At 45.7% G+C, this 14,808-nt stretch overlaps 1 protein-coding gene across 2 annotated transcripts; it reads left to right on the forward strand.

Annotated features, from left to right (window-relative positions):
- The first annotated feature begins 895 nt into the window (after nucleotides 1-895).
- Nucleotides 896-13,929, forward strand: LOC103583048 (thioredoxin domain-containing protein 6). 2 transcript variants are annotated; one of them, XM_008564466.1, is made up of 9 exons: nucleotides 896-935; nucleotides 2,389-2,446; nucleotides 5,119-5,222; nucleotides 6,142-6,213; nucleotides 8,003-8,119; nucleotides 9,677-9,752; nucleotides 12,208-12,290; nucleotides 12,585-12,677; nucleotides 13,662-13,929. In XM_008564466.1, the coding sequence occupies exons 2-9, from the start codon at nucleotides 2,422-2,424 to the stop codon at nucleotides 13,818-13,820; spliced, it is 729 nt and encodes a 242-aa protein (XP_008562688.1). In that variant the 5' UTR covers nucleotides 896-935; nucleotides 2,389-2,421; the 3' UTR covers nucleotides 13,821-13,929. The 2 variants fall into 2 exon arrangements, with proteins under 2 accessions (XP_008562688.1, XP_008562689.1); XM_008564467.1 differs by having other exon boundaries at nucleotides 8,003-8,089.
- The last annotated feature ends 879 nt before the right edge of the window (nucleotides 13,930-14,808 follow it).

The raw sequence follows: 14,808 nt of genomic DNA on the forward strand, positions 1-14,808 counted from the left end.
TGGGGAACAGGTATACCTTCGACTTGATGATTTCCATTCCTTTGGGTATATTCCCAGCAGTGGGATAGCTGGGTCATATGGTAGATCTATCTGCAACTGTTTGAGGAACCTCCATACCATTTTCCATAGAGGCTGCACCATTTTGCAGTCCCACCAACAATGTATGAGAGTTCCTTTTTCTATATTTGAGTATTTTGGCTGTAGTAAATTCTGATCACTTGGTTCTACCACTTAATGCTGTGTGAGTTATTTCCTCAACCTCTCTGAGCCTCCACGTCCCTTATGTAAACAGGAGGGATAATACATAGCCTGCAGAGCTGTTGTGATGTGATGCCTTTAGACACTTCCAGGCTGTTCTGAATGCTGTCTGTGGTGTCTCTAATATCACTGCCCATGTGATGATCATTTGAGGTATTTATGTCCAATGTCTCCTTTGGAAGTAATGACATTTGTTAGCAGTATTATTGTTTTTCCATGTGTATCCTTAGAGCTCTGAGTACAATGCAGTATTAAAGTATGTGTTCCCGTTTGCTGAGGGAGGAGGGGGCACGGCATGCCCTCTCCACTTACAATGATGCATCTCTGTAAGCGTCACCTCTCCACAAGGTAAACTCCTTGAAACCAGCACCTAGGGTCCACCAACCCAGGAACTCTGTGCTCTCCCTGGGCAAGGTTATTTTGGGCTCCTTTTGTGATTGAGACAGACAGAAATTGTACATATCAAGAAACAGTCTGGTCAAAAGGTGCCACCCATTCCCCTCTCATTCCCTACCAAATGCAGGGCTCAGTGAAGTCCAGATATTTCCCACACTGTTCTGCTTCGGCCCTGCTCCTAGGGGTGAAATTCTTCAACTACCCAAAGAGTCCTGGCCACACAGTTGGTGCATGTGCCTCAGAGAGTTGCCAGTGATTTACAGCTGAGCCTGTGGGTGAAGGTAGGGGTTCTTCTGAAGCTTTCTATCGCTTTCCTCAGGACTGTAGTGGTGGGCCCGTCATGACATCAGTCCAACTCTCTTATACCTCATTTAAAGCATCAAGAAGACTTTTCTCTTTTTCTTCATCTTTTCTTTTTTAAAATAGAAACAAAAAACTAAGGAGTAAGCTTCCTGAAAAAGAGGGACCTTTAATAGAAGATTTGCAGATGTCACTTATTGCAAATAATGCATCCTATTCTTTTAAAGGGACTCAGCACTTAGCAGACCTGTACTAAGAACAAGTGGCAATTTTCATGGTCTTTTAATTTATATACTGCAGTTTCAAAGTAGCTCCCTACAAAAACTTATTAGTTGTGAAGGGAAAGAGAATAATTTTATGGTGGAGGAGCCTGACAGACCCCCTTAATCCTGTGATCAAAGTGAACCGTCATGAGTACTGGCCAGACAGAAGTTGTGCATCACCCGATAGGATGTAAGGAGAGGAGCACTCTTCAGTGTCTCTAACACTCCCCGATCCAAAGATGCACAATCTGAATCTAACCAGGAGGAGCATCATTGTTCATCAACTGAGGGACATTCTACAAAACTACTGGCATATAGTTTTCAAAAGTGTCAAGGTCATGAAAATAAAAGAAAGACTGAAGAACCATTCCCGATGAAGTAGACTAAAGAGACTGGACAAATAAATCTAGCACACGATTCTGGTTAGGTCCTTTGCTATTCAGGAAATTATTGGGATGACTGGTAAAATTTGAATGGTGTCTGAGGATTAAGCTGTAACTATATATCAGTGGTTTTTTCCCTAATTTTGATGATTGTATTGTGGTTATGTAGAATAATATGCAAGAGGTGATGGTATATCAGGTTGATAATTGACCTTCAAATAACTAAAAAACAAAAAAACCCCAAATGTTTTTTATATTGTACTTGCAAATTCTGTAAGTTTGAAATTGTTTTAAAGTAAAGACCAATATACAAAAATGTATACTATTTATGGAGAAGGATAATGTGTATTTCTCCTTGTATTTCATATCTAATATAAACCAGAACTCTGTAGATAAGAGAAAAAATGTGAATGAATGGCAATAAATTCAACCCTTGATTATTTCTGATATTGAGTAAAAACACAAATTGCAAAAGGAAACCTACAGTATGATACTGTTTATGTACATTTTAAGGACAAAAAGGAATTTTATATATTGTTTCTATACAAATGACATGTAAAATTATTTTTTTAAATGCCCAAGAATAGTACACATCATTCTTAGGATAGTGGTTTTTCCCAGGGAGGGAAGCAGGAAGAGAGGAAAGGAGAAAAAAAAGATTGGGGAGAGAAGACAACTTGTATTTGTAAGTATTTCAGAGAGAGAGAGAGAGATCTAGAGCAAATACATTAATTTGTTTCCCCATTTGTACCTTCAGTGATACAGCATTTGATCCTCTTTGGCTTTAGGTCAACATCAGCACTCAGGAACTTTGGGAAGAAATGCTCGGTTCCAAAGGATTAACTGGTAATTTAAAATAAAATAATTTTCAGATCCATTCTTTTCAAAATTGTTAAATGATACGTTGAACTATGAAGAGAAGGGCTGCAGTGAGCCTCATTTTCCTACAGCCTTGAGTCTCAGAACAACCAGGTCATTTTCTTTGTGTCTGTATATATTTGGCTTGAACATCAGTAAATTTAGTTCAGGAAATGAGTTGGTATAGTCAGATGACAGGGTTCCTTTGTCATAGAGCTGATTTCTGTACTCAGGCTTGTTTGGTGTTAAGTAACTTACTCCTCTTCTAATTACCTGAGGCATAAAATGAGAATGTATTGGAAAGAATATGGGGATCTCTTGGAAATTAAAGGATGGAAGGAGAGCCAGGCATCAGAAGGGACTGGAACCAGGAACTGCACCATCATTAGGAAGTAGTACGTCCATGGCCATGGGTCTCCTCCTCCCTGTCCCCTTTGTGTCACTTATCTCTTGCTGGATAATAATTTACCCCCAAACTTAGTGGCTTATGACAATAAACATCTATTATCCCACAGATGTAGGCATCCAGGTGCGGCTTAGCTGAGTGCCTTGGGCTGAGGGTGCAGTTAAGGTGTCAGACGGGAGATCTCAAGGCTCACTAGGCGCAGTTTGCTTCCAAGCTCATATATGTATGTGGCTGTTGACAGACCTTAGAAAATCCACTTCTAAGTTCATTTATGTGGCTGTTGGCAGGATTCAAGTCCCCACTTGTTGCTGGCCAGAGACATAAATTTCTTGCCATCAGTTTCTCCATGAGGCTACTCACAGCATGGTAGCTGGCTTCCCCCAGAGCAGGACTCTGCGGGAGAGAGCACAAGATGGAAGTCGTAGTTTTTTGTTAACCTAATTTTGAAAGTGACATCCTACCACTTTTGCCATGTTTCACTCATTAGGAGCTGGTCACTAGGTCCAGCCCATGCTCTGGGCAGAGGATGACACAGGGAATGAAAACCGAGAGGCAGGGATCCCTGGAGCCGTCTTGGAATCTGCGTACCACCCCCACCTCACCCACTAGTCCTTTCTCTTTCTCATTCACTCGACACATCTCTGGGCTCTGTTATTCTCTCTGTGTCTGCTCATTCCTTCTATCCATAAATGTACCTGCTCAGTCTGCTTGTATCTGCTCTTATCCCTCCCGTCGCCAACCTCCTCCCAAATGACTTCAACATTAGGCCCCCCTCCCTCTCTTGTGACTCAAATCTGTCTTTCCAGTGCCCTCGCCCTCTGTTTCCTGAGGTGTGTTCTGAGCTCTAACATGCTTCCTGAAAATGCCACACATTTTCCCCCTTGCCACTTTATCCGTGTTGTTCCTACTACCTGGAATATTATGGCCCCATCATGACCTGAAGAAATCTTCCTCCTTTTCAGGCCCAGTTCAAAAGTAACCTCTGCATGAAATCTTTCCTGAACCTCTGTGTGGTCACTTCGTCCCAGGAGTCCCTAGGGCACTTGTGGTGGGGCTCTGTCTCAACCCCTTCAGCACACACCCAGCTAGGTGTGGTACCTGTCTTTGTCCCACCTCTCCTCACAGAGTGAAGGTGCTACTGTGGCTTTCCTCATGGACTCTAAACACAACAGCATTTGCTTTTTCATCTTGCATCTGTAACAGACTTGCCCAGGCCTGGGGCCTAGTGGGTGCTAAATAAATGCTGGTCACATTGATCTAGTTGTGTGGGCGTGAGTATTGCCACACTCTACTACTCGAGGGATTATAAAGCCTTTCTGATGGTGCCAAGGCTTAACTGTTTTGTTAATATTTCTTGTCTGGACAACTAGAACATGACTCCAGGGGGAAACAAACCATCACTTCTATTTTTTTAACAGCAGTGATGAAACAACCATCCTATAATGTTTTGAGAATTTGCTGTGTGCCCACCACCCTGCTAAGCACCCTGTGTGATTGTGGCGGGCATCTACTGAGCACTGACTCTCTGCTAAGCCTGCTCTAAGTGGTTCAAAGGCCTTTGCTGACTGAAGGCCCCTTCTCATCAGGTCAGGCAGTCTGGAGGAAAATATACACACACGCATATGCTTTTCCCTCTTTCTAGAGCTGGCAGAAATATTCTTCCAATTCAACCGTCCTCTTGGAAGTCTTGCCTTCTGCTGGCTCATTTTCATCTGCCTTCAAACATGCAAAAGTCTATTCAGGTTTACACGCACACACGCGCACACATGCACACACATGCACACACACAGGTTCGTATCATCTGCCATTGCTTCCAGGTGCCTTCTCTGTTTTGCTCCTGTCTTTCAGAGCCAAACTCTTCACACACTTCCTCCCCGGGCCCTCCCATCCCTCATCCCCAGCCCTTCTAACCCTGTGAAGTGTGCCTCTGTCCCCACCACTCTTCTCAGAGACAAAGAGTAGAAGAGGGGAGAAGAAGCTGGTAGAAATGATGGGTGAACTATCAGTACAAATACTGCACAGAGATTTTAAGCTAATTGGGCCCCAGTTTTTTTCCTTAGGGGATTGAACCTGTCCTTCTTGGTGGACCTGTATACAGGGCCCTCTACGTCTTTAGGGACTTTTTCTTGTCTCCACCCAAATTCCTTTCTTGGCCTCCATCCACAAGACTGTAGAGTGTTAAAATTCAAATATCCATTTTGCCTGATGTGGCACCGGTGGCTGCTAAACATTCCTGCTTCTTGGTTCTGTGCAGTTGTTGACGTCTATCAAGGCTGGTGTGGCCCCTGCAAACCTGTGGTGAGCCTCTTCCAGAAGATGAGGATCGAGGTTGGACTGGACTTTCTGCATTTTGCATTAGTAAGATTCTCTCTCAGCAAAAAGTCATACAACACTGCAATAACAATTAAAAATTTTTACATAGTAAAGAATAAGAACTGTGAGCTGCCTTCTTCAAAGCACTGAAAAGGCTTCAACAGTGGATTTTTGTTGATATCTGTCATGATGATTTATAATTTCTCTAGATATGGAGGCTCCTGCTCCCCACCCTCACCTCCTACAGTCACTCTTGGCTCAGACACTTTCCTGATGCTGTATGAAGGGAAGGGACACCTTTCACTCAGGTGCACATGCTCCTTCTTGGCTCATGAATGCTATTGACTGAAATGTCACTTTTAGAGCACAGGGTTTCAAGATTTCCATCCTCTGCTCCATAAAGGGGAACTTTTACCAAACATTTACTTGGATTAATGTATGGGAACGGGAATACATTTCAGAGAAGTGTGCAAGAGACACTGTTGAGATGCTGCATGGGTTTGAGGTTCAGAGAAAATGGAATTTACCTTGATCTCTCAAGAAGTTGGACTTCAAGGATTTTGCAAGGACTTCAAGGAGTCCTCCCTTGGGAGTGAGTTTGGTGCTTCTGTAGAGAGTGTGCTGCAGAAAGGCTTGCATGGGGGATCCGTTATGTCCACGTACAGCGGGTTTATCAGGCAATGATGGCAACCCCTGAGGATGTTTCACCTCTGGTGTTGGCAGTCATGGCTGCAGAAGGATGGTAGATAGCGGAGCTCCCTTGGACCAGTGGAGGAGCTGGGTGGGGAGCAGGAAAAACTTTTGTTTCCTCCTCATTTAATTGTTTACGCTGTCCACAACTTTTACCAAAATGTTAACAGGACAGTTCTGAAAGGAGCAGCATGAGAACAGGTTGGGGTTTCACCGTGAAAGCAGTCATCAGCTGCGTCCAGGATGCAGTCTGCTGACAGCTTGTTTTCTTTAGGCGGAAGCAGATTGTCTTGATGTCCTTGAAAAATATCGAGGGAGGTGTGAGCCAACCTTTCTGTTTTACGCGGTAAGTACATTTTCAGAACCAGAACCATTTCATGGCTGCAAATCATGAGAGTTCAGATGGACGTGTCACTGGCATTAATTCTCTCTGGGAGCCACAAAGAGGTCTCATTGATCCAAACAAGTGATGCTATTTCCTCTGACGCTTCACCTAGACAGTTTTATTATGTGGGGCTACACGCAGACCATCCCTGAGAAGTGGTGATGCAGGCCCCTGACTAGGGTCAGCCCGAGGGCCCTGCTCAGAGGAGGTGAGTGACGCAGCTCCTGGCAGTCACTGTTGATTGGGGCAGCCTCCTGACTGAATGTACATGGGGAAAGAAAATAAGTCACTCAAATGCACGTGCTCCTTCTTGGTTCATGAACAGTCTTGACTGAGGTTTCGCTCTCAGAGCACAGGGTTTCAAGATTTCTATCCTTTGCTCCATAAAGGAGCAAAAATAAATACTCTTTATGGGGTAGAAAAGCTCTGCATTCACTTTTATTTAATCATAAAGTGTGAAGATGTGTTTACAGAAAGTCAGAAATGAGAGGGGCTATTAAGGAAAGTCAAGTGTTTTGAGAAGACAACTTGGATGTCTTCTTGGATGACATCCGTGGCTCAGCTCCATGCCCCTCAGGGCCCACTGCCTCACACCTGGCTTCCTAGGTTTAGGACACCTGCCAGGCCCTGAAGGCAACTGATGGTTCTGCTACTCCTGACCCAGCCCAGCCCCTCATTGTAGAGTCAGGGAAAGTGGCATCTACTCACCCGGGTCGCCTGATGGCCAGGCCAGGGTTGTTCTCCTGGCCTCAACACTGCAAGTATTACTAATTGAAAGCTTATGGTAAAACACTGAGTTTGGCTTTTAGTAGGGAGACCAAAGTTAAATATGAAACATGGTTGGGAGAAAGAGAGGAAGAAGTGGCAGGGAACTCAGAGATGAAGGAACTCCAACACACTTGACATCAGGGCCCAGTTGCAGAAATGGTATTGTTACCACATGATTTGATGCTTGAGCTGTAGTGATTAAAGCATAAATCATAACCGGCTATGTGGGAACACGGGCCATAATCTCTAACCCTACGGTGGTCCACTGAGTGGTGGGATGCAAATGGACGGAGGACCCACCCTATGTGAACTTCTCCGTCTCCAGATTCACTCCCTTGTGAGTAATACACATAGAGACTTTTGAAAAAGTTAAAGCAGAAAACACAGGTTCACCCCAAATACCACCTCCACTGTGAAGTCTTCCCTGACCACCCCAGCCGGTGTTGGGAATTCTTGCCCCAAGTTCCAAGCACCCTATTAAAGCAATTATCTTATTGTATTGTAATTGTTTCTTTGGCATGACCACCTCTCCACTCTACTCCCCAGTCACTGAGGGCAGCGACTATGTCTTTCCGTGTTTAGTGTTTATAATCTTTGCCTATGCCATGGTGCTTGGTATAGTAAGTATGCAATACATATTTGCTGAGTGAATAAGCCATGTATTGTGCACTGTTCTTCCCTTAACTAACTGCTGGTTGCCCTGAAGGAAGCTTTGAGAGGAGGGGCATGGGGTAGAAGGTAGAGATCAGAAGACAAATCATTCTAGAACTGAGAGCAGAAGTGAGAACCTCCTGCCATGGGAGGGGCCCCAGGAGGCAGCAGCAGAGGTGCCTGCCCCACACCAGAAGTGGATGGTGGAGGCTGCAGGCCTGGGGAGGCTGCAGGCCACCTTTACCGTGGCCACAATCCTGAACACGTGAGGTCTCTTTAAAGAGATTAGTATTGGCAAAGAGGATGTCATGTGGTTTGTAATGTATTCTAGGGAGGAGAACTGGTGGCCGTGGTTAGAGGAGCGAATGCCCCACTGCTGCAGAAAACCATCCTAGACCAGCTGGAGGCCGAAAAGAAGGTGCTGGCTGAAGGCAGAGAACGGAAAGTGGTAACTGGAGATCACTTCCACAAGCGGCAAACCCACAAGTGTGCACCAGCGGCAAGGCCAGCAGCATCCCCATGCCCCAATTTTCCTGGAGCTGTCAGTGGAAGGCTTCACAAAAGTCCCAGCTGAGTCTGTTCCTCATGGAAGGCTCAGGAGAGTGCACAGTGCCCACGGTGACATGTGCATTTTGAAGCCTTTTAAAACTGGTCTCCTTCATCCAGAGCCCTATATTTAAGTTCTTTTATCCATATCCCTTTCCACACTCCAAATCCTAATAGACAATGAATTCAGAAATGAAAATAAAGTCATGGAATCCAGTAGTGGGTGAGAGTCAGCTATCCAGGCTCCCCACAGCCTCAGGATGAAATCTCTTCTAGTGACCCACCCCATCACATTCCTGCAGGTTTTACTTGTGATTCCATAGGGTTCATTTCCTTAATTTAGAAATTAATCCTTTTGTGGGCCGGCCTGTGGCTCACTCGGTAGAGTGCGGTGCTGATAACACCAAGGCCACGGGTTCGGATCCCATATAGGGATGGCCGGTTTGCTCACTGGGTGAGCGTCGTGCTGACAACACCAAGTCAAGGGTTAAGATCCCCTTACTGGTCATCTTTTTAAAAAATAAAAAATAAAAAAATTAATCCTTTTGTTACTATGAGAAATAGGATCAGCATAGCTTGTGATTTTTTTTTTTTCCTGACTGGTAAGGGGATTGCAACCCTTGGCACAGTGTGGGCTGTACCACGCGCACGTACGCTCAGCCAGTGAGCGCACCAGCCATCTGTATATAGGATCCGAACCTGCGGCCTCGGCGCTACCAGTGCTGCACTCTCCCGAGTGAGCCGCGGGGCTGGCCCTATAGCTTATGATTTTGATAAGTTATTTCTGTGATAACATAGACTGCAAGTTGGTCACAAGTGACTGGCTGCCTTTGAAAACTGACACACCGTAGGTAGGGAAAAATATTTCCTGGTGCTCTGGGTTTCTGCCAAGTGCACCTTAGCACTGTTCAGTGTTCGTTGTTCAAGTCTTCATGTTCCATTCCAAATAGCAGAGCTCTATTTTTATAGAATGGATTAGAATCAAATCATATTTTTTGCCCCCCCCCCCAAACTGGCCATTTTCCCCCAGAAAAGAAAATTGCAAATGCTTACATTTTCATGTGACTCCTCCAGGGGAAAATGATCTGTCTCTTTACTACTTCTCTGCACTGTATAACCAATCGCTTAATATTTACTTGCATGTCCATTCTTTCTTTGTCTTCTTGTTGACTCTGTTTCTTCTTTATTTTTCCTTAGTCTTTACATAATGCTTGTGAAAACAGGCAGAATCTAAAACTTAAGATCAGCATGGATTTATTTGCTTATCTTCTCTCTCCACCCCCACCATCACCCAACTACTGAAAAGGATCTTGTAAAGTTTACAGGACTCTGATCATCTTGACTGTTTCTTAAATCTGTATTTTGGACCCTTACTTTCTTGGTTTCTGCAGGTTTTTGAAGATGTTAGTGGTAATTTTAATTAGCTAACTACTTTGTGTTCATGCCCAATGTGTACTAGATTAAAGACAAGGCTCTGTCTGATGAAGATGAATGTTTTCCCCACATAAAGGACGATGGTGAAGATGAGAACATGGGTGAGTGCAGAACCAATGAGCAAAGCAAAAAGGCAGAGCAGACCAGGCTTGATGTGTGCTCTAAATACATGAGTCATCAGCTTGTCGATCAATCTGAACTCTGGGAAGATAAACCATAAAATGTTTTGTCTCTTATCACCTGGTTTCAAACAAACTGTGTCAAATCTCCTTTCTGCCCTTTAATAGCATCTTGGGCACAGCTTTCTGATCATGTTCGAATATAATGTGTGACTTTCATGGCAATTACCAGGCATAAGGAAAAGCTCCATTTAATAAAATGGAGGGTAGTGACACGAATAATTTAAAGTAATGGTGCTGGTATTTCTTTAGTCCTTATTTGAGCTAAAAAGGTCAAGTTTCTTCTTTCACCTTTTTCTGAAACATCAGAAAAGCTTCCTTCTACCGAGTCCTACACCATCTTTCCCTTATTCCCCAAGCATCAACTCAAGAATTTTACACTCCTGGCATCGTGGCTCTTCCTGACCTTTTACGTGAGAAGCATGGCCTGGCCTGGCCATGTGAGGGAAGCCGCAGCTACACAGGCCGTGCGGGGAAGCGTCTCTTGGTGGTAACTGAGACACCGGGGGAAACCAGGATTAAGTTCAGGAACTGAGTTGACAAGAGAAGTAAGATGATGATGATGATGATGATGATGTTGATTACTGCATGAAGTAGAAAGGCTTGTTTTCTCGTGTGCGGATGATAAGGACCGTCTGAGTTGGATTCCAGCAAGGAAGGAGGCAAGGTTTAGGAGAGCAAGGAGACGTCAAGTATGAAAAGAAAATCAGAGATTTGGCTTCTGCAGGAAACATCTGTTGCCTCCTGTTACGCATGATGTCCTCTCTCTTCCCTCTTCCATGATTTCCTCCCAAATCAAGTCTTTCCACCTAGAAAACCACAAACAATCCTGCGCTTGCCCTTAGCCTTCCTCTCCTTCACAACCAAGCTTCCTGGACATTGTCCACACTCTGGGCCACCCTCACCTTCCACTCCTGCCCAACCTGCTGCCTCCTGGCCTCTGTAGAGCCCACTGCTCCCTGGAACCATGGCACCAGTGGCCTTATTGGTGCCAAATCCAGCAGGTAGTTTCCAGTCCATATCCTATGGGATCTTTCTGCAGAATCATGATGTTCACAATGTCTTCCTTCTCAAAATCTTCTTCTCCTCTGGTTTCTGAGATGTCAGGACCTTTCTCGTTTCTTGTCTATGCCCCTGGCTCTCCTTAGTCTCTCCTTCACTGGCTTCTCTTCTCGTGCTCCCCTTTCAAGCTGGAGCTCTCCAGGCCCCTGCTTTGGTCTCTTCTCTTCTCACTTTATACTTCTAGGTGATCTCGTTAATTGGTCATTTTATAATGGAATTTACTGTAAGTCTCTTCAAGTCTAAGTGTCCATAGCATGTTAGAAATGGTAATCACAGAAAAGTTAACAGACCTGTTGTTTAAAATGATTTACACCTTTGCAGTACACATGGTTTTGAGATTTTCAGAGTAGAAAACCCTCCTTCGGTGCAGATATTGTCCTGTTTCACACAACTGATGTAAAGGGTGAGAAGCCGAAAATAGGTGGTGGGGGAATACTGATTCTTTGGAGAGTGTAGGAAACTGACCAAGGCCAAGTCCATATAAGCAGGAGTACAGTAGAGATGGACTTGTGGACTAGACACAGACCTCCTGCAGCTTCTGCGGGCTGAGGCAGTGGATTCTGATCCCTGACCCTCCCTCATTGCCACAGCTGACTGGACTGGACGCTGACCCAAGGGCAGCTAGTCAGTGGGCTGGCCAGTGAGGTATGACTGGTGCCTTGGCTCAAAACAATTAGCTGGCCAGTCTGGCTTCCTCTCTGGAGAATCTGAAATGCGACAGAGAGGACTAAAGCCTTCATTTGGTAGTACGTATTGGAGGTGAAGAATCAAGAAAAGTCACATAGACCCAGGGCCTGGGGCAGCCATTCTTGGCCACATGGCAGGAAAAGTAAAAAGCAGCAAAGGCAAAGGAGCCACTAGAGAGAGAGAACACGGCAGACAGTGGTTAGAAGCCAAGAATCATGAGGGTAATAAGGATGAGGGTGGCTGGGCCCGTGTTGCCGCCTCTCCAGTGCTCCATCCCCTATCCCCACCCCATCCCCAGGCCGACTCATTCACTTGTTTCTGGGTTTCTGCTCCTGATCAGTCTTTGAGCACTCCCCTCCTCCAGGTACCTCCTCCTCCCCGCCTAGGTTCTTTGAGCCACTCTGTCTCTCACAGCCAGGTTGAGGTTGAGTCTGGAGCCAGATTGGTATATCCACTAGAGTCCAGGTCTGCAGGAGCACAGCTAAGAGGCCAGGGGAGGGAACCCCAGGAGCCCAAGCCTGTGCCTGGCACATGGTGCAATGGAGCCTTGGGTAGAGGCTCCCTGGGTTGGCCTTCTGAGGGCCTCACATGCCAGTGTCTGACAGCACCAGCCTTTGGCTTATTTCAGTGTCATCAGAGAAGACCTGTACCTTGGCAATCATTAAACCAGATGCAGTGGCCCACGGAAAGACTGATGAGATTATTATGAAGGTAAGAGAGACAACACTTACCCTGCATGGCTGTCCTCATGTCCTCTCTGGTGGATAATCAGGGATAGGGCATCAGATAGCAGTGTTCTAGTGGGGAAAGAAGGCTTCTAAGGAGGTGTAAATCAAACTCCATTTAAGTAAATGAAAATGTTAAATCTGATTGGGACAAATACTGTGGGGATGAGGGTCTCCACAGCTTTTAATGTTGCCTATCTTTATTTTTTTACCTTTCAACTAACTCAAGTGTGAATTTGGCTTGACTTACCCTTTCAGAATGTATATGTATCTTTTACAGATCCAGGAAGCTGGGTTTGACATTTTAACAAATGAAGAGAGAACCATGACCGAGGCAGAAATGCGACTTTTCTACCAACACAAAGCTGGAGAGGTGAGCTCACCTGCCACCATCCGTTCAACACACTCATTTCTTTCTCTTCCTCAAACATTGTGTTTATAGATTCATATTAGCTTGAGAGAACATTGAATATTATGAAGAACAAGAATATGAACAGCAAGTAGGTCATAAATTTGCACTCGGAATATTGATCATAGGCTGTATCAGGTAAAGTTCTTTGGTTGCAAGGAAACGATTTTGACTCTAAGTAATGAAATAAAGAATTTATTAGATAAATACTCCATAACTCACAGAATTGAAGAAAGAGAATTGAAGGAAGAGTTTAACAAGAAGGGCTTAGGGAGAAAAGGAACCCAAACAGTCTGGGGATCTCAGAAGCAAAGCCTCGTGCATATTACCTTAGACCCTGCCGTGGGATAACTCAGATCCAGCCACTGTCCATTTGTTTCTGCTTATGACTCACCTACTTGGGAGTCTGGTTGAGCTAGCCTGGGTCATAGTCCCATTTCTCAAGTAAGGTAGGTGTGTGTGTGTGTGTGTGTGTGTGTGTGTGTGTGTGTTGGGGGTTGGGCATCATGGTTGTCAGTCAAACTAGGACCACATGAAGTGGGGAAGGCTAAGGAAAACCAGAGTATTACTTGAAGGAAGAAGGGTCACAAGGCATTGCAAAAAAGATTTAAAAAAATCTCAACGATATTCCACCCCTTGGTTATCCAGCATCCACATGATTTCCATATATAGGGTCTTTTATATGCCTTTACCTAAATTATAATCATCTCATGTTCAACTCGAAACAAGTCAATTTAAGGTCTCATCTTTCTGGTTCTTTGGGTGAGGCTGGTCATTACCACAGCAGGCAGAGGTGGCCAGGCAGGGGAGGGACAGTGGCTGAGCATCCACAGGCATGCTAACTACTCACAGATCCCCTCCCAGCCTGTGGATGGGATGGGATCGCTGACCCTCAGCAGACCCCTGCAGCTCCTGCCTGGGATCACTGTTTTCCCTCCATGTGCCTAGGAGGCATTTGAGAAGCTGGTACATTACATGTGCAGTGGACCCAGCCACCTCCTGATCCTCACCAGTACTGAGGGCACCGAGGACGCAGTCACTGCCTGGCAGACCCTCATGGGGCCCTGTGACCCCAATGTGGCCAGGATGGAGCAGCCTGAAAGGTGAGGTCAGCAGCAGTGGTTCTTTCATCCATCTCAAAACCTGCATCCCAGGGCCGACCCCGTGGCACACTCAGGAGAGTGCGGTGCTGGGAGTGCAGCGAAGCTCCCGCCGCGGGTTCGGATCCTATATAGGAATGGCCGGTGCGCTCACTGGCTGAGCGCAGTGTGGGCGACACCACACCAAGGATTGCGATCCCCTTACCGGTCACGAAAAAGACAAACAAAACAAAACAAAACAAACAAAAAACCCCCTGCATCCCAGAAAGCTGAGAGCCTCACTGGGTGTTCAGCCCAGAACTGTGGGTAACACAGAAGGCTCTTTCATGGCCAAGAGGCCCCCTTTCTATTATATATTTGGGGAGACCTGCCATCCTTCCCTCTGATCCACGCCTGGCCTTTGCTGACTGCCTCCTGGAGCTGTTTGCCAACTCCTCCCCTCCCCACCTTCTTCTGAAGGCTGCTGCTGAGCTTGGTCCTCAGTCACTGTTCTTCTCTCTCCAAGAGAGAGGAGAACACATTCCAGGGCCCTGTTTCAAGCCTGTCAAGTCAGAGACTCTGGGGCGGGGGCTGATAATCTGCATTGTAGACTCAACCCCTCCACCTGGACTCTGGAGTCTGAGCACCCTGTTCTGCACATTGCACCAGGCTGGCTTGGCCCTGCATTTAGCCTGGCACCACCAATGCCAAATCCAGTGTCTTGGCCTCTGTAGCTGAGAGACCCAGCCAACAGGAAAGAAATTAGTGAGAGGCCAAAGAGCTGTACTTTGTAGATATAGGGGCCTGAGGACATTCATTTATGAGGTAGCCGGGGCTACTGAAAGACAGTCCAGGGTTCAGATCTTAGGTCACCACATACTTTGGCAAGTCCCTTCTCAGCCTCAGTTCTCTCATCTGTAAAATGGGGATATGAGCACCCATCAGAAGATATATATATATATATATAGAGAGAGAGAGAGAGAGAGAGAGAGAGAGAGAGAGAGAGAGAGAGAGAA

This window comes from Galeopterus variegatus, unplaced genomic scaffold (assembly GCF_000696425.1).
Source record: "Galeopterus variegatus unplaced genomic scaffold, G_variegatus-3.0.2 Scaffold19307, whole genome shotgun sequence".
In the NCBI taxonomy this organism is placed as follows: domain Eukaryota; kingdom Metazoa; phylum Chordata; class Mammalia; order Dermoptera; family Cynocephalidae; genus Galeopterus; species Galeopterus variegatus.

Excerpts from the sequence above, each read along its gene's own strand:
- LOC103583048 (XM_008564466.1), top strand. The coding sequence starts at position 2,422 with ATGCTCGGTTCCAAAGGATTAACTG. Across the intron at positions 9,753-12,207 it reads TGGTGAAGATGAGAACATGG|TGTCATCAGAGAAGACCTGT; the intron begins GTGAGTGCAGAA and ends GGCTTATTTCAG. Across the intron at positions 12,291-12,584 it reads CTGATGAGATTATTATGAAG|ATCCAGGAAGCTGGGTTTGA; the intron begins GTAAGAGAGACA and ends TATCTTTTACAG.